Source organism: Phalacrocorax aristotelis, chromosome 5 (genome assembly GCF_949628215.1).
Source record: "Phalacrocorax aristotelis chromosome 5, bGulAri2.1, whole genome shotgun sequence".
NCBI classification, from domain to species: domain Eukaryota; kingdom Metazoa; phylum Chordata; class Aves; order Suliformes; family Phalacrocoracidae; genus Phalacrocorax; species Phalacrocorax aristotelis.
This window is the reverse complement of record NC_134280.1, coordinates 51,018,342-51,036,674: the sequence shown is the minus strand read 5'-3', so window position 1 is coordinate 51,036,674 and position 18,333 is coordinate 51,018,342. Positions and strand designations below refer to the sequence as shown.

General features: G+C 47.4%; 1 protein-coding gene across 2 annotated transcripts in view; it reads left to right on the top strand.

The window, feature by feature from the left end:
* The window catches only part of SLC25A22 (solute carrier family 25 member 22), a 54,339-nt gene that overhangs the window by 33,588 nt on the left and 2,418 nt on the right, over window positions 1–18,333 (top strand). For both annotated transcript variants that reach the window (XM_075094462.1, XM_075094463.1), the window contains exons 5-9: window positions 4,647–4,737; window positions 13,811–13,929; window positions 15,624–15,792; window positions 16,603–16,757; window positions 17,627–17,702. In XM_075094462.1, the coding sequence (XP_074950563.1) occupies window positions 4,647–4,737; window positions 13,811–13,929; window positions 15,624–15,792; window positions 16,603–16,757; window positions 17,627–17,702 (610 nt within the window). The remainder of the gene's footprint in view (window positions 1–4,646; window positions 4,738–13,810; window positions 13,930–15,623; window positions 15,793–16,602; window positions 16,758–17,626; window positions 17,703–18,333) is intronic.

Here is an 18,333-nt window from a genome sequence, read left to right as displayed (position 1 = left end):
GGAGCAGGCACCGGCTGTTGAGGCAGTGTCTCTTGCCCAACTTGCTGGTGGGCGTTTTGAGGGAGTGAGGTGGATGCTGGGAATGGATTGGCTGCTTCGCACCAGCTTTCCTGGGACTGGGCAACAAGACAAATAACCCCGAGGAACCCTGGCAAGCTCCATCTTCAGTGCTAGCAGTGACGTGTTCCCCCTTGATTTTTCACAGAACCTGATTGCTTCTGTGTTCCTAGCCAGGAACACAGCCTGCATTAACTTTGGCTGTAAATATGCAGTGGCAGTCTGCTTGCTGGGGAGCAGAAGGAAGAAGCTGTTCCTGGAAACTTACAGGGGAGACTGTAGAACCCATAGGGCTTTTGGTAGAGACATCTTGGTCCTGTAAGGTGTAGAGTGGTGGAGGGGATGTACATTTCCAGGCCACTTTTCAATCTCAAGCAGAAGTCTCAAAGCGCGCAGAGGGTTTTGCATAGCTCTTGCTTTTCCCAGCCATAATGAGTCTGGTCGGCTTGGTCTGTGTCCCGCTAACTTTGTCTCCTCTGTTCAGGGAGCTGATAGTGGCTTGAATTTACTTGTGACCTCTGACTATTAAATGGGGAGCTGCATTTGGAGAGAGCTTTTGTGAATAGCTCCAGCTCCTTCCAGAAATTCACAGATATGTCAGCATGGCTAAGATGCAAAGGTGAATCCTTCAAGTTCAGCAATAATGATCTCTGCCTCAGTTCTGTGAGCTGACATTAGCAGCCCTTCCTTCCCTCCCAGGGAGAGGATGAGTGGGTAAAACACATCCAAGATTCATAAAGAATGTGAGCACTTTTCTGGGAAGAAGGTAAAGAGACGGCTCAGCCTTGCAGACAGAGGAAAATGGAAATCAGATGGTGGGATTGGTTCCTGCTCCCTCCATCTGTCCCAGTTCCCCAGCAGAAGTTGCTGTATGACTCACAAGCTCTTATTTTCAGCCTTTAAGCTGAAAATGGGAGGATTATATGGTAATGTGCGAAAGAGGCAGCTGCTGTGCCACATGGAGGAGTCACAAGTGTGTCAGTCATCCCTGCAGGGTGCTTGGCCTCTGGGGGAAGACAGAAAGGGTCTGCTTGGGTGCAGCCATTCCCACTGTGTGACTTCAGGTCTCCTTCACATATGAATTAAAGCTCCTCACTGCAGACAGGAGAGAAGCTTGAGCTTGTAGGATGCTTTTCTACAAACCCTGTCTTAAGGGGTGTGTGTGGACAGACAGTCTCTGTATGAGTAGCCCATAGTAAGTTGTGTGATGTATAAGGCAATCCCAATATTTCTGTCACGTTCTTCCCCAGAAGTTACAGGGATTCTTGGGTTTGTCTGGGGGAGGAAGAAGAGGAGGTTTTTTCTCATGTTTCTTCCGTAACATCTAGGTAGCAGCAATGCCTCAAGGCTGGGTGGTGCTGTCTAGCCTGGTGTGCTGCCTTCAGACGTGATGCCAGACAAATGAACCCGTGGTCCCTGTGGGCTCCTGGACCATGTGGACACCAGTGGAAGGGGACCTTGGAGAGGTGCTCTCTCTGCTTCCTGCTACAGTCCATCCAGAAGCTGCCTGTAGATCCCAGTATGCATCCTGGAAAGTCCCACTCCTATTTTTTGACCAGCTGTTTAGCCTAGCTGGTGGGAGCCAAAGGCCTAGACCAGGCTGGGGAAATGCCCTTTGCTCTTGATGACATTTGGAGGTTAGCTGCAGTTTAGCTACAGCAGTGTGGCAGCCTTCCCTGGCCTCTGCTAATAATACCTCCCACGTGCAACAGTGCCGCACTGGCGATGACTCACTCCCCCTGTTACGTAGGTTGCTGGTGGTGTAGAAGGACTTTTACGAAAAATGTGTTTTAATAACAAAACCCAGGGCTGGGTAAGAAGAGGGCACTTACAAGTTCAGTTGGCAAACAGCTGTTTTTGCTTCTACATTATTTCATTCTTTGTAGTGCTTCCCTACTTCTTTTCAAAATATTTTTTATTTTTTAATGATTGCAACTTATTTTTGCATTCAGTTTGTCTGTCACTGTTTCTGGTACATGTAGTGTTGCCTATAGGCCAAAGTTAGCTTTAATTGAGGAAGGTACCATTGGCATGAAGAGCTATGAGATTTTGAAAAATGTAGAAAACGCTGTGGAAAGCATACAAACAGCAGCCGAAGTATCTGATTTCTCCTCCTCCAGTGAAATGAAGCTGTTATGGTTTATTGAGGACACGGATTATCCATTCTCTGCTAAGCAGCTTTACTGAAAATATCAAAGATGTAAGAGAAAACCCAGGTTCATTAACTTTTATCTGTATATAGTGTGTTTTTAATCCTCTACTTTATTTGCAATTGAAGGAGAAATTGCTGTGAAAGCCTCTTTGTTCCTGGAGGAAGACAGCATGCAGAAGTGTACTTCTCACTTACCTTTCTTGCCCGATGGTTTGGAGTTTGTTTGCCTTCTTTCAATGAACCTTTTGCACTGGTGTTAAAATAGCAGATTTATTATTTTTTCTTTCTCTCCTTGTTTTTCCAAGGAAATGGTTATTTACTCTGCATGTTGGTAATGTATAGGTGTTTTACTTTCTAGCCATTAGGAGTGGGGTTGAAGATGAAGACTTGGCATTCGAGGAAACACTTCACAAGTAGCCAGTTCCACTTAAAAATCAGGCTGTGTGGATTTGCTTTGTACTTCTTGATATGACTGACATTAAAAGGTGGAGGTAGAGCATGAGGGTCATGTCTGTGTGGCCTCTCATCACATGCAAGAGCCATGGCAGGGGGACGTGATGTGTAGGAAGCACATCAGACTGAAGCAGCACAATCACTGATACACTTAATAGTTCACAAAAACCCAGGAGTGTGAGAGGGCTGCCCTGCTCCCTGGGTAGTTTATTTGGCTCCTGTAGAAGATGATGGCATTTGTTGGATGTCATGGCCAGTGAGGGATGAATGCATTGGCTTAGCTTTCTACAAGGCAGCATTACTCCGTATTTTCTGCAAAATCGGAACATGGCAGTTGGAATGGGGGAAAACGTAGGCTGCCGACCCCTGCCCAGCAAAGGCAGTCGTTTTGTTGCTGCAATTTCCTGCCCAATGGAGATGTGTCCTCTGAGCAGAGGTTGTGGAGCCAAGTATTCCCGTGTCCTGGTCCCAGTTGTACTGGTCCCAGAAATCCCAGTTGCAACTTTACTTCCTAATCTGAGGAAAGTCCCCCTGAACCTATGTCTTTCCATGTCTAGTTTAGAAGTTCTTTAACAACTTTTTGAGGGCGGGGAGTCCGTCCTGAGGAACGGAGGATTGAGTTGCCCTTCTTTAGGTGTGTTGAGCCCTTACAGCTCCTGTCAACTTGTGTTCAAACCTCCTGAAAATGAACCCAGCCAGGTCTTCAGAGCCTAATGGGAATGCAGGCTTCTCTGTCTGCTTCTTTTTGGAAAATGGAGCTTTGGGACAAGTTTAAATGTCTATAACAAGCACAAATGCAAAAGGTATACCCTAGTATTTCTGTTTTGTCCTTGCAAAGGTGTTCATAGGCCATTAGCAAGTCTCAAGTGAAGCTCTTCAGGAGGGCTTGGAGGTCAGTATGCTTCAGTGCAGGTAGGGGGAGCTTGCCGTCATCCACTGGAGGACTTTTTGAGCCGTAAGATTTAAAGGGAGGAGAATATTCTGGAGCATTAATCTAACGGTGCAAAACCCATTGTGCTCAGAAGGGACTGGCCCTCCCCTCACCCCATTTCCCCCAGGGCAGCTTGAAAGCTGCCTCCCAGCCGCTGTTTTGCGCTAATGCCAGTGTCCATGGCCCACAGCAGCTGGCCAGGCCATGCAGACCTTTCATTGTGGCAGGCACAATACAGGGATTTGCTGTTTGTTGCTCCTGACAAAAGGGCACTCCAGTGGGCGGTGGGGGAGCCAAGGCTTGTTTACACCCCAGGTCCCCCAGCAAGCCTTGCCACAATGCTTGGAGGGGAATTTCTGCATGCTGCAGCTTGTCGTGGACAAAAAGCCACTTCAGTGGTGGCTGTTCTGAGGGTGACACCCAGTGGTGACACACAAGGGAAGCCACTTAACTCCAAGAGTTGGTTTAGAGCTGGCTGACTTCTGTGCAGATGAGCCTGTTGACTTCAGCCAGCCTCCAGGTCTTTCAATGGTTCTGCCTTTCCTGGGCTGCCTAGTAAGCAAGCTGCTCTGATTTTGGTGGTGGTGTAGCAGGGACACTAGCAAGAAGGTGGGGCAGGGGGGCTTTTGCTTCTCAGCATCACAGAATATTTGCGAAGGAGTTGGGACTGATTATTAATCCAACTTGTACTCCTTTCTTGAAGGTCTGATCTGCATCCTTCTGGATTCATAGGAATGCATCCTTGGATGAGAGAAGAGGGTGCATGTATGCATGGTGGGAGGTAGTAGCAAAGCGAAAGAAATTACAAAAAACATATTGCAAATGGAATGGAAACACATCAGGGGAAGTTTTCAAAAACCCAAGGTGTTGGGAGGCAGAAATCCTATTAATTTCCAGTGGTGTTTCGTGTTTCTAAACCCCTTTGGTGTATTGGGAGCTATCCTTCATCAGTGCTTGGTTTTGAGCAGTAGTTCCAACGCATTCCTGAAAGATCCAGTTCGTAGTTCCTTTATTCTCATTCTCCAATGGCCTTTTCCTCTTTTCCTTGCCCAGGGGCTGCAGTGAACCTGACTCTAGTGACACCAGAAAAGGCTATCAAACTGGCAGCCAATGACTTCTTCCGGCATCACCTCTCCAAAGATGGGTGAGTAGGGGGTACAGACCTTTTGTGTTCAGTTTAAGACACCATCTCTTGGGACAAGTCTGGTGAGATGTCAGGGCAAAGGTGGTATGGGGTGATGTGGTGACTGAAATCGGAGTTGACCTTGAATAGCTCACCTGGCGATTACATTTGGGCTAAGGGTATAATGTCTAAAATGGGAAGTGAAAAGCACACCGCTGGATGACTGCTTTTTATTCAAGCTTCTAAAAATAGTCCCAGATCTCAGCCAAGGTTAGCAGATCCAGAATTAGTAGACAGAATATTTGAGAGGAACCCAATGGCACTGATCACTGCTCAAACAGCTGTTGGGAGGACCCTTGTCCTCAGCATCCTATTGGATGCTGTTATGCTCTTTCTGGCTTGAACAGATGGCAAGTCAAGTTCCATAGACCCCAAATTTAGCATCTCTCTTATCCTTTTGGAGCTGGAGAATAGTTTTAGAGAGGTGGTGAATCTGAATTGACGAAGGGCATTTGCAGTATTGCCCAGGGGCTAACCCGCAAATAAATGCTGAAGGAATAACATTATCTGCTTACCTTGCAAGTGGGGGTTGGTTCATGTGAATTAAATATGAATAAAAGATGCTAGCTGAGCAGTTGAGAGAGGCTGGACCCTGAATATTTAATGCTATTTTTACCAAGATATTTCCCTTGCAATTTGCAAGACAGTTGTGTCTCCCTTCAGACAGAGACCTCTCTCCAGAGACAGCCAGTGAAGGGCACTGTCACTAGTCCTTAGTGACAGTAGTTAGAAAACAGTCTGCTTGGGATATGATCCTGGCTCTTCCCATCCGTGGTGATGGGGTGGAGTCTCAGAGGAAATGCAAAGCTCTGCCATGATTACTTGGTTTAACAACTTCCCATAACATATCACGTCAGTCTTGTCTGCTGCAGATCAGTGTCTCAACATCTCCAGTGGACATTGTGGACTGATACAGGTTGAGGATCTATTTTTTTCATGTACCTAATTTTTTTGTTATGGAGTCTTTCAAAGTAGCAGCTAACATATGTCTGCATGACTCATCAGCTTGCAGCTGTTTGTGATTTTCTGTCTCTTCAAATAGTGTCTCTTCTGCTCTCTGCTCAGACAGTGGGAGGTAATGATGTCCTTGCTGTTCCTCGCTTCTACCGAGTGGTGGGTCTGTCCCTGCAGCAGACAACATGGTGGGCCCTGGTGTACTGCAGTAGACAGGAGCATAGCTAGCTCTTTGCCACCACCTACAAAATGAGGGCTTAGTAGATTGTACAGGGAAGATAAAAGAGTGCCAAGATGCCATGCTTTGTACCACCACTGAGAGAGTGGCCCACGGAAGAAATCAGACTAGCATTGCAACGTATTTGGTGCTCTGTGTGAGCAGTCACTGCTGTGGTGTTTCAGCCATTAAAACATGACATGCCTGTCCATAGATGTCCTGCACTATGAGAGGTAAAGACTGCCTTATGGGACAAATGTGTGTGTCTGCCTCTCAGTGCTGAGGCAGGCTTTTAGCAGGTGTTTGGGTAAGTGGGATGCAGCTGTTTCCATGAGCAGCTGAGGTCTTTACACAGACCTCTTCCAGTTTGACTTCTGGGTTCCTGGCTGATCCACACATTACGTGGATAATGGGCTGTGCTTGGTTCAGAAAAAAAGGAGCTAGAGAGTTTTGCGAAGAGTAAGACACCCTGTTCTTCTAAAACATATGCACTAATGGGACTGGCACCACCATGACCTGGAGCAGGAGTGTGATACCACTCAGGTAGTGGGGAGCATTTGTATCTAAACACAAAGCATTTTTAACTCCTTTAGAGGAAAGAAAGGTTGAGCCACAGTCAGGTGACAAGAGCTAGGCAGCATGTGGAGTCAGGGTCACTCATTTCATTCAGCCACCACGGGGTGCTTGGATGAATGAAATCTGATCAGCTCTGCTTGTGAGGATAGCCAGTGTCAGCTAGACAGAGAGGCAGAGCCTTGATACTGCTGTGGTAGATGGTTTAAGGCGTTTCTAACTAGAAATGTCACTCCAAGATGTGATGGGAAAGAAAATACCTTGCAGGTTGGCTGTAGCTGGTATAGGCTATGAACCTGGAATCTAGCTGGAAGGTCTGGTGCATGTTGTGACCTTGCTTAGTGCATGGCGAGCAGGGGTGATGGAAAAGGCCATGACATTACCAGTGAGGACAAGGGCCCTTAGAAACTGCAGAGCAGCTGTTTATCATGGGATCCTTTTCCTCCATGCTAGGGAAACTGCAAGCCTGGGGAGGAAGTATGTAGCCTGCCAGAGGGGTTGTGCTTGGCTGTGCTGCAGTTGTTGTATGCTGCCTTGCCTTTGGCAGTTCATGGGATCTTTTCCCACGTGTAGCACATGTGGCAAATAGGAGTGATGGTGAGGGGCTGTTTCACTGAGTCATGAAGTTGTGAGCCCCCCAAGAGTTTGCCTTGCTCTTGCTGCCTCTTTCCAAGCTGTTTGCCATCTACAGGTTTCTCCCTTGAGATGCTTCTGTACCCTCCTCCCCAGTTGTCTTTGCAAGACAGCAGGATTAGCAGTGCTGGAATCCAAATGCCTCTCCTCCTACCCAGGGCAAAACAGGGTACATACCTGCTAGCACATAGCAAGGCTGAGCCACCTATTTCATATCTGCAGTCAAAGTCTAGGTATGAACAACAAAATAGCCCAGGGTTAGAAAGGTGAAGATTCAAGCTGCCTGGCATGTCAAATGTGGTTTCATTTCTCAATAAGTAATTGCAACAGTCAAGGTGTTATATGGTGTAAAGCGCTCTGAGCTGAGCTCAGTGTAAGGCTGGGGGCTGGGTTTTTTTTCATGGTGAGCCACCAAGATCTTGGTTCAGCTCCACCAAAGTCTTTTTGCACAAGCCAGACTATCTGCTATAAATATATCATATGAGCTGTGCTCTTAGACCAGCATCCCAAAGGGTTCTCTGGTGCTTTTCTGACTCAGAGCTGCAAAAGTCGTCTAGACCTGTTTGACATTGAATGCCTTTGTTGCTAAGCTTCCAGCACTTGTCTTGCTTGCAATATGTTGCATGAATTGGAGATCTTTGATAAAATGTGCATGTTCTATCAGTATTTGCTGATTAAAATATGCTGAGCATGTCCTCCATGTGCAAGTGGAAGAAGCATGTGTGGACCAGAGTGTGTGGAAAATCTAGCATGCACCAAAGTAGCTTCAAGTTTCACAACAACTTTTAGTGTGCATTATTTTATTTTTTTTATCCTATAAGAAACTTAGTGTGGAAATGAACTTGCTTTTAAACTGCTAGGAAAAAAAGTGGCATAAAACCTGTTTTTGAAAGGCCAGACTGAAAACAACAACTGTGGCGTAGGAAGCTCCTGGCTGCAAATTGCTAGAAGAGTATTTTGGGATGTATCACTGCAGGTTTGTGCTAGACTCCCTTTTCCCTGGCCATACTCTTGGATGCTGTTGGAGGCATAGTATAGGGGCAGCAGGACCTCACATGGGACCCCATGCCCTTGTTGGTGCACCCATCTCCCTGAGTCTGCAGATGTCTGTTCCTGCAGCCCTCTCCACTCTGGGACCAGCTCGGGGGAGCACTCCTGCCTGTACAATGCTTTTCCCCTCTTGGTGTAGGAAGGATGTGTGCTTACAGGCTAGGGGACTTCACTTCTGCTTCTTTGCCTATATTATTTTGATGTCAAGACCAGTATGACAGCCTGTTGCTACAGCTTCTTGTTTCATGAGGAAACAAAACTAACTGTGTTGGTCCTCACAAGCTGTCCTGGTTGTTTAATAACAAGGGAAGCTTGGGTGTGAGTGCTGGAAACCCCCTTGCTATGCCATGGAGGAAAGGAGAAAAATCAAGATCCTGAAAAACATGAAGGGCAGCCCATGACCCTGACTGAGAAAGGCAAGAAGGGACAAACATTGTCCTGTGATGATTTTGGCCTGATGACCTCTGCAGTTCCCAGGAGATGAAGCAGAAGAGATGACCCACAGAAGAGTCTTCAGACAGGTTCCTGTGATGCTGTGCTGGCTGGACCTCACAGCTGAGGAAGGCAGGATGCAAGAGAGAGAGGGAAATTCCAACCTTCAGTCTGCTGAAAACAGATGAGATTTCCCCCCCCCCCCCCGGATTTCTGAAGCTGGATGTTTTGAGACCCCCATAATCTCACAGCTGCTGTTAAAATAGCAGCAGCTTCATTGTCCAGAGCAGAGGATGTGAGGAGTCACTAGGGCTAAGCGAAGCACTTGGGTATGAAAGCTAAGAAAGCGATTTAAATCGGTAGTACGTTGGTATGCATTTAAAGTACATTGTTGATTTTTGGGTGCTCAGTGTGTGAGGCCTCTTTGTTAGATGTAAGTATTGCACACAACTTTTTATGTCCTCTTTGAATTTGGGTGTTAGGCACTTCATGAAAACCAGTCCCTTTAAAGTGTCAAACAGGGTTTCATGTTTAGCTCCAAAGTGTTGAATGCCAGAGAGCAGTTCTATTTGGCATGTGTTTGCCACGTTTTGTTTTTAATTTTTCAGGTTCTTGGTTAAATATTCTGCCTTGGCTGCAGTAAAAAGCATCTCATGGCTTCTTATAAAAGCAATGTCTTGCTCATAAACACTCTCCAGTGTCCCTGGATGAGTTTCCTGCTGCTCTTCTCCAAGGTGTGTTATTCCCTTACCTCTCCTGTCCCCTTTAATCTTGACCTTCATTTTCCTTTGCTCTTCTGGAGCAAAGGCTGGCAATCTGCTGACGTATCAGCTCGGATTCCTAGGAAGACCAGCACAATTGTGTGAATTGTGTCTTTGCTGATGCCAGCAAATTTTCTTCCTTTCTGCTTCCCCCTGCCTTGTAGCTTTGCTCAGAGAAGAGAAATAGCCAACTGTAATCCTGAGACAAGCAAGGCACTTTTCCTTCTCTCCCATGCAGATGGGGAGAATGGAGCTTGTTCTTCATTTCTTTCCCAGCTGATATGTCTCTCCAGTGCTCCTTCTTTCATCTGCTCCTCTTTCAAGCTCTCCTAAAATACTGGGACCATCTATTCTTTGTCACCTGTATAAGTAACCATTGCATGGTCTGGTTCATCCTTGAGCTGCAGAATGCTCATAGACAGGCTGTAAAGTGAGGCTCTTGATTTAGGAAGGAGGGATGCTGCTGCTAGTCCTGCTGCTGAGCTGCTGTGTCACCTTGCACGCACTGTGCTTTGGTCTTTCTCTGGGCCAGAATCCTTGTAGGCCAAGACAGCCTCTTCTGTAGTTATCCACTGGATGTCCAGACACTTATTTAATGCATATAACCCTCATCCAACCCACCGGGACTTTTAGGTGGGGGAATCCAGCCCTTCCTCTAGAGAAAGAGCCAGTTAAGATCTGATAATCAGACTGTGCCTATTTAGGAATAGCTATTTGGGGGGCAGCTCTTTTATTTAGCACCCATTGGCTCAGAGAATTACAGTGGGTTGAAGTCGCAGATATCAAAGGTCAGCCAGAAAGTAAATGCACTTTCAATTGTTAATCTAGAGGGAGCTACAGATGGGTTATTTAATCACAGAATACACCCATGAGAGGAGCATTGGCCCTGTTTCCATTCCAGGTGCATGTCTTGGGACAAAACACGGGTTGTGTCCGTGCTCAATGTGCCCAGATGTGTTGCTCTGCCTGTTGTTCACTTCAGACATTCATATTGGAACAAAACACTTGGGATCTCCTGCCAGGGCAAACCTGATGTAATGGGTGCAGGCACAGAGTCGACTTCCTCTTGACTTGGTCCAGACACGCAATGCAGAGCTTCTGCGGCCAGAGGTAGGTTGTACCATACTTGGAGTAATGTCTACCAGGACAAGAGTTAATCTGGTGGCATTACTTTGAGTAGTTATAAGGGTGGATCTGTCCCACATCAGTGCTTTGTTTTGCTTTTCTGAGGCATTTTTGAGCTGGCACTAGGAGTGGGAGGGAGCTCGTAATGGGAACTTTCTTCCATTTACATTTCCCAGCATCATAGCTCCAGTTTTTCTGAAGTGTGGTTGCAATAGCTCATTCCCTCTTGGAAGATCATGGGTTGGGTTGAAGGGACTGACTGGCCGTTTGTGTGCATGTCCTCGTGTGGCTGTGGCAGACAGGTTGCCCTCCCTTTGAAGGACAGCTCCTGTGTGTTGGTCCCCTAATCTATATCAAAGACCCACTATTTAAATTGTTTGAAAGCAGCTGACTCTTTCTGGTTTGAAACCCTTGGGGAGCTCTCTACAATCTGTTGGGTTGATAGACCAGAGGCAGAGGTTATCTTATGAGTAAGGAAGGTGATGTCCAAGCTGGGGACAGTAACCTCTTGGGTAACAAATAGAAACATATGGCTTTGTATAGATGTTTCCTTAGGTCAAAGATTTCCTGCCTTTGGAAGTCTTGTCATATTTATTCCAGAATGGCTGGTTTGGGTCCCATCCCAAGCACAATCAACTCCTACACAGTCAAGTTTTTTCGTAAATGAAAACATCTTATTCTGCTCCCGTGTGACATCAATACACCAATGCTTTCAGAGATCCTAACTTTGGACTGAGGCATTGCTCTTGAAAAGCCCTCCATAAACCTCTAGTTCCTGCTTTTTGACTTTCTTATTTTTCAGCTCTAGTTTGAAACTAATTTACATTGGGCATGAATCTTCTCCCCTTCCCGTTTGACGTTGTTGATTTGTCACTAATTAATTGCATGCCAGTTACAAAAGTAGAACAACTGATTTCTGCCAGTGCAGAATTTGGGGCTATTGCGTAGATGTTATATGTAACACCCTCTTGCTGTGATAAAAGATGGTTTCTGCATTTGTAGCACCAGATCCTTGCCGGTGTTGAAGCTTTTGAAGGTAGTTGAGGTGTGCCAGTTTTTAAACCACTGTGGTGCCTTAAATATTTAAACCCCTTTGTCATCTAGAGATGAACTGTTTTCAAATTCCTTTTATGCACAGACTGGTGAGGTTTTGCAAAGGAAGTTTGACCCCTGTAAACCTCCTGACAAAAGATTTGCATATCTTACGCTATTTTTTTCTTGGACTCCATTCCCAGGATATGCAAACTAAAAGCTGAAAGCCCTTGTTCTAGGTGCTTTTGATGTACCTGTTTGACATCTCTAAAATACACCGCCACACATAAACCCTTCACTGGGTCATGCTGATATCGCTCCATGAAGTTCAGTCAAGCCAGGCTGGCTTTTGTTGGCTGGGATAATGGACCACAGATGAACACACAGGGCAGATCTTCCTGATCTTTTGAACTGGGTATCAAAGCAGTCGCACTGGATGAAAGCCAGGAGTCACGTACTCCAGGGATGCTCTAGGGCTCTTGCTAAAGTGGGGGATGCTCTGCTGTGCCGTAGAGGGGGACTGGCAGCCAGCTCCTTTGGGTTGTTTTCTTCCTCCCACGGCTGGGCTAGAGGTCTTACAGCCTTGCTGCTGACTGTATTGAGCTGTGCAGAGACTGGTGGTGTACTTCAGGCTGCCTGAGAGGCACAAGTTGGCCACCTCCAAGTGTCAGTGCCAGGGGGCACCTCTGGATTTGCATACCCTGATAACCTGCATGTCTCCAGGAAAGCTTGCTGCACACACTTCAGCACCCTTGTGGGTAAATCCACAGGAGGGATTGTGTTTTGCAGCTTCTCATCTATGGGGGTATTTGGAAAGGGGAGTAAAATGTTTCTCCCTTCAGCCTCACAGGAGAGATCTATATTTAGTCACTGGTAATCTCCATTCTGGCTCTGTGCCTCTAATCCCCTGCTCCAATATCCTCCCTGGAGAAGATGAGAGCTGGAGAAATTGGCACAGCCGACGTGGTGGGCCAGCAGGATTACAGTGCGTCTCCCCTCCCTTTGCTATAGGGTTGGCACTGAAACTTCTTTGCTGGCCTACAGAGCCACAGCTGTGCTGCGTGTGCGTGCATGTGAAACCACCCGTAAGGGAGTGTGGGTTGGTTTTCCAAGGGAATAGGGCATATCATTGTGGGACTGCTTTTGCCATAGTGTGGGGACTTGCCTTGATTAGGTTAAGATGAAGTATTGCTTCAGGAGCTGGACTGGGGGGAATAAAAATAGTCCTTGCATTTAAAACGGAAAAAAAAGAAGAGGCTGTTTCCCTCTGGTTGTGTGATTTATATATGGTATTTTTATATACCCTTTTAGAAAAGAGCAAATCAGAGGCACCTTTTTTTTTTTAAATCAAGTCCGTGTTTTCTGGTGCTAAGGGGTGAGATTTTTTTTTACAGGGTGAAAAAACTCATCGGTTTCTGAAAATTGAGGCTTTCTCAGCATTGGCATCCTGAGTTCCTCTTTTTAGTCTTAGCTGGGCTGTTTCATGGCTTTGGGATGGAGGGAGCCTATGAAATGCTGCATTTTGTTAGGCAAGAACATGCCACTGATAATCCCCCCTCTCTAGTGAAGAGGATGGACCAAGCTGCAGTGCTGGAGGTCCATCCATCCCTTGTCTCTCAGGCAGGACTAGTTTAGTGCAAAGGCTACTTTTTCAGGTTTGGAAACACTGGTGAGGTGAAGAAGCTCTTAACCACAGGGGAGCTGCCTCCCTGACTCTAGTGTTCAATGTTGATTTATTTTGCTTTTGTCATAGAACTCCAAAGCAGCAACTTTAATATTTTTCACCCTTGCTCCTTGCCCTGTGGTCTCTGTTTTTTTGTTTATGGGGATGTTGATAGTGTTTAAAGGACTAGGCTGGTAGAAGGAAAGCTGCTTATCCCCCTTAATGCTCAGGTCCTCTGCTGCCCTCTGAAGCGATACCCTTTCTGAAGGCTGTGCCCTGACCGGGGACAATTCTGGGCTGAAAGACAGCTGCAGATCTCTGTCTGGGGACAGAGAGGGTTGTGTGTTCCCATCTGGAGCTGTTCTGTTTCTGGGGCCAAAATGAGTCTTTTCCTCTAGATCAGGTGATGCCAGCAGAAATTGCAAGCCTGGGCTATGCTGAACTGTCAAGCCTAGCAGGTTCCCCTGTCCCCTGGGCTGCCTCTCCTGTAACCCCTAGGGTCAGAGGTGTGCCCCAAGCCCCTACACCCAGCTGCCCTGGTGTTACTGCTGGTCACCTCCTCTGACTGACTCTTTCTCTCTTTTCTTTGGGCAGGAAGAAGCTGACACTGCTGAGGGAGATGCTGGCAGGCTGTGGCGCGGGTACCTGCCAGGTGATTGTCACCACTCCCATGGAGATGCTCAAAATCCAGCTGCAGGATGCGGGGCGAATTGGTATGTGGCCTTCTCTTCCCTGTGCACTGAGCAGGCAGGGGGAAAAGGATGGGACTGGGCTGTCATGGCAGGGGGGGAGGGAATGAGCAGAGAAAACCTTTTTCCTTCCCCTCGGTCTCCCAAGTCAGAGGTATCTCAGGCTGCAGCAGAAGTTTCTCCTCCAGCTCCCCAGCTCAATTCCCCTGCACCTTTGCTCACATGGCTTTGCAGAGGCACTTGCAGTTATAAAGGGTAGTGATTTTTTTGTCTCAAAGCAATAGGCTTGGCAAGTGAAATAGCAAATGCTGGTGGTGGATGGAGAGAGACAGGAGAGATGAATGGGTGGTCAGCTTGTGAGTGATTAAAACTTGTTAGTTACTGTGTGCCCAAAAAGGGATTAGCATCCTCCAGTGCTTTTCCTGTGGTGATTCCTGCATCTCCATGTTTTCTGGTGTCTATTCTCTCTCTTCTCCCCCGCTGTGGCATCTCCCTAACAGCTTCCCAAGGAGGGGTGTTCTTTCCAAATGTCTTGTCTCCCCATACTCTCTCTTTTTTTACTTCCTGACAAAAGCAGTAGTTGTCCTGGCAGAAACAGTAAATAAAATTCTCCTGTCACGCTGGATTTAGAAGAGATTTGGGGTCAGGCTCTCAGGGCTCTGGGCAGGAGCTGGCAGGCAGAGGCAGGAGAGAGTGAGAGCCTTTTGGTTGAAACACTGTGGAGTGTTTCTGGTGAGAATGGAAAACAGAGTCTGGCACAGAGGGTCTGGGCAAAAGAGCTGTTTGCTATCGCCTTAATCTCTTCCAGAGATCAGCCTGGGGTATGGCCTCGTTCCCCAGGAGCTCTGCATGACACCGTTAGATACCACATTTGTGGCCCTTCCTGGAAAATGGGCCAATTTGTTCTTTAATCTCTCCTGTGATGTGGCATTCCTGAATAATCACAGATTTACTTTGTCTTTCCTCTCTTCGCTGTTTTTAATGCAGACCTTATCGTCTTTGTGTATATTATTTTTAAATGTTTGAAGGAATTAAGGCATGGTTTGAGGGTTCAGAAGAGGTTTTCACTGCTGTGAACAGCCTGTTCTCTGTGTGGCAAGAGACCTGTGATGTGCTTGGTGGCAGCCAGAGGATTGCTTACAGGTCGATGTGCTCTCCATCTTCTGGCCAAAGAGCAGAAATGCATCAGTTTGAAAAGTGTGTGTATAAATGTGGCATTATTCATTCATTAGCTGCACCTAGTGCAGCTGATGAACTCCTCAGGTTAATGATTGCTTTCAAGGGAAGGAAGCAAAGAATAGAAGTGTTGAATCTCCCTCATTCCTTAATATCTTCCATTTGTCCTACTGGGAGCTCAGAGATGTAGCTGGAAGCAGGTACCATCACCTGCCTGCTCACAGCAGCTCCTTTTCTCTGCACCATGGAGGTCGTGTGTGATGGGCTCCTCCTGCTTAGGTAAAACCAGTCAGTAAGAAAATGCAGCAGACAGCATTGTGGTGTGGCAACAGCCGGCTCTGAGAATGGGGCCAGCTGGGTTGCCTCAGGCTGAGGGAGATGTGCGGACAGGGAGCAAAAGCTTGCAGGGCACCTGGCCGGCCTCAGCCTGCATGTTTTGGTGCACCTGGAGATCTGCCTCTTCCTTCTTGTCCTGCGGCACCAGGCTCAAGAGACTGCTGCTGAGCATCTTGCAATCCAGTGCTTTCTCTGCTCCTCCGCAGCGGCACAGAAGAAGCTGATGGCAGCGCAGGCCCAGCTGTCTTCCTCTGCAGCGGGCGCGGCGGAGCCAGTGGTGGAAACACGCCCCACAGCAATGCAAATAACAAGGGAGCTGCTGCGGAGCAAAGGCATCGCGGGACTCTACAAGGGCCTCGGAGCCACGCTGCTAAGGTAGGGTGGCGCGGGCCTGAGTGCAGGGCACCAGTGTTCCCAGTCTTGAACATACAGCACCAGCTGTCCAGGGGATGAGCCTGCAAAGGGGGTATTGGCTTCAGGGGGTGTGGATTTGATTTGGTTTGGTTTCCGTGCACAGGTTTTGCACATTAAAGAAGGGAAGGTCAGGGAAGCAAGGGAGTCTGCCTTTTATTCCTGGAATACTTAATTCTGCTGCTTTCTGTGGAAAGGCTTTTGTCTCCCCCATGGTCCATATTTTAACACCATAGAGAAGTCCTTGTGAGCTAGCAAAGCAAAACTGTCAGCTTCAGTGTCCAGAGTGTGAAGACAGGTTCTGGCCCATGGAGCTGTTGGATGCAAGGACCGGTGCCCCCTCTGACACTCTTTTACTGGGCTTTCACAGAGTGACTCTTCTCTAGTTTTAACAAAGGCAGAGCTAAAGCAATGCCAGTGGAACAGGGGACAGGGTGCGAACTTCTCGTAATTAACAAAAGTGGGCAAAAAGATTGACCTCTGAACGTGCTGAGGTCTTCAGTTTGAGTGTTGAACAACCAGGGGGAGACCGTTGACTTTGCAGGGCTGCATGCCTGCCCTGCTGTCCTTTGTGCAGTCAGTTTTGCCCCTGCTGACTTTCAGCTCCTGTCTGCGTTGCAGTCACAGAGCTGGGATGTCTGCGTTGCACTCGTGGCTGTGCTGCCAGTGCATGATGCTTGCAGCCCTTGCTTTGATGCTCACTTTGTTGATGTCCTGCTGTGACTTTACTCATCCTTGTTCTTCTTTCTTCCCCTTCCTCACTCCCCACCACAGGGATGTCCCGTTCTCCATTGTTTACTTCCCGCTGTTTGCAAACCTGAATAAGCTGGGCCAGAAAGACCCCAATGTCAAGGCTCCATTCTACGTGTCCTTCCTCTCCGGATGTGTGGCTGGCAGTACGGCTGCCGTGGCTGTCAACCCTTGCGACGGTGAGTCCCGAGTAGCCTGTGCTGGTGGCCTGGTGCCAAGTGACAGTAGTCAGAGGCCCACAAGTCGTCTAGGTGAGGAGGAGGGTGACCGTGCCAACCTCTTTGCAGCATGAGCACACAGTGAGGTACAGGAGGGGAGCTCTGCTGTCTGAGCTGCCTCCAGCTCAGATGATGTTTCCTTCAGCAGAGCTATACCTTTAGCCACAGCTTACACACAGGTCTGCAGTACTCTCTAGGTAAGTCAGGAAGAGGGTGTCATTCATTTCACTCATTCGTTGCAGGAATGGCTGCAAACGTGCCCCTGAAAAGGCGCGTTTCCATGTGGAGTGATAGTATGCAGATGACATACGTATATACGGTCATGGACAACCAGGGGAGCCTCAGATTTGTGGCCTTTTCTCCTGCTCCACAGCATTTGCCCTAAATACCTTGGTTTCTCTGCTGTGAAAAACACCAGAAAGTAACTCCTCTTTCCCCAACATTGCCAACGCCCCAAGGTGTGAAGAAATGTAAGAGCAGCAATCCTGTATTTTAGATACTTCTTCCAGAAGGAGCTGAGTATTTGAAAATCGGTTTCCACTTTGCAGAAAGATATCTAAATTTGAAAGTGTTTAAAGCTTAAGTCAGCCTTGGTCACACCAAGGGGAGAGGGCTGGTTTTTGGGTGGCTGTGTTTTTCTTTTATCCATTTGTAAAGGAATGGGTTTGTTTTCTCCTTTTGCTGATCAATATGTGAAAATTATCTATGTTCTTGGAGATCTCATTTTGACTGTGTTTCAGAGTCATTACTCTGAGGGTAGCTCTTGCCTGCTGAAGAGCATGCTACATTCCCAGTGCTCATCACAGTCTCTCTTCTCTTTTTCTCCCCAGTGATCAAAACGCGGCTGCAGTCCTTGCAGAGAGGAGTGAATGAGGACACCTACTCAGGAATCCTGGACTGCACCAAGTAAGACTCCTCGGGAAGCAGGCCACCGCATGAGATGCACAGCTTCTGCTGCTGCCTGCTGCCAGGCAGTCAGTGCAGCTTCTAGACTCAACCAGCCGCTTCTCTGTTTCAGGTTCCCTCTGAACCTGTGCTTTTATCTGTCTATCTATGTGGGTAGATATGTAGATATATGACCAGATATATACTTTTCATATATATAGGTATATAAAAGATAACTTCTTCCTATTTTGAGCAAGGAAAATATAGCACTTATATTTAAATGCTTCTGCAAAACGTCAGAAGTCATAACACTTTATTTCTGCATAACATTTTATTTCTGCAAAAAGAGGCAATGCTGTGGTGGTCTCTCCCAAGACTCTGTTGTTCGAAAATCCTACAGCGTTAAGTCAGATATCCCTCCTGGGACTGCTTGGAATAGCAGCTGCAGGAGCTCTGGCTGGCTGGGCTGTCCCCAGCCTCACTCTCCTCTGACCCTTTGCTAAACTGTGGTCTGGCTGCTTCAAAACATGAAGGGAGTTTCAAAACACAAGCGCTCTGGTTTTGTATTGCTGTTGCAGCCAGAGTCTCTCGCCATCTGGCTATGTCCCATACTGAGGGTGGAGCTGGCCACAACTTTTGAACAGGAGGACCT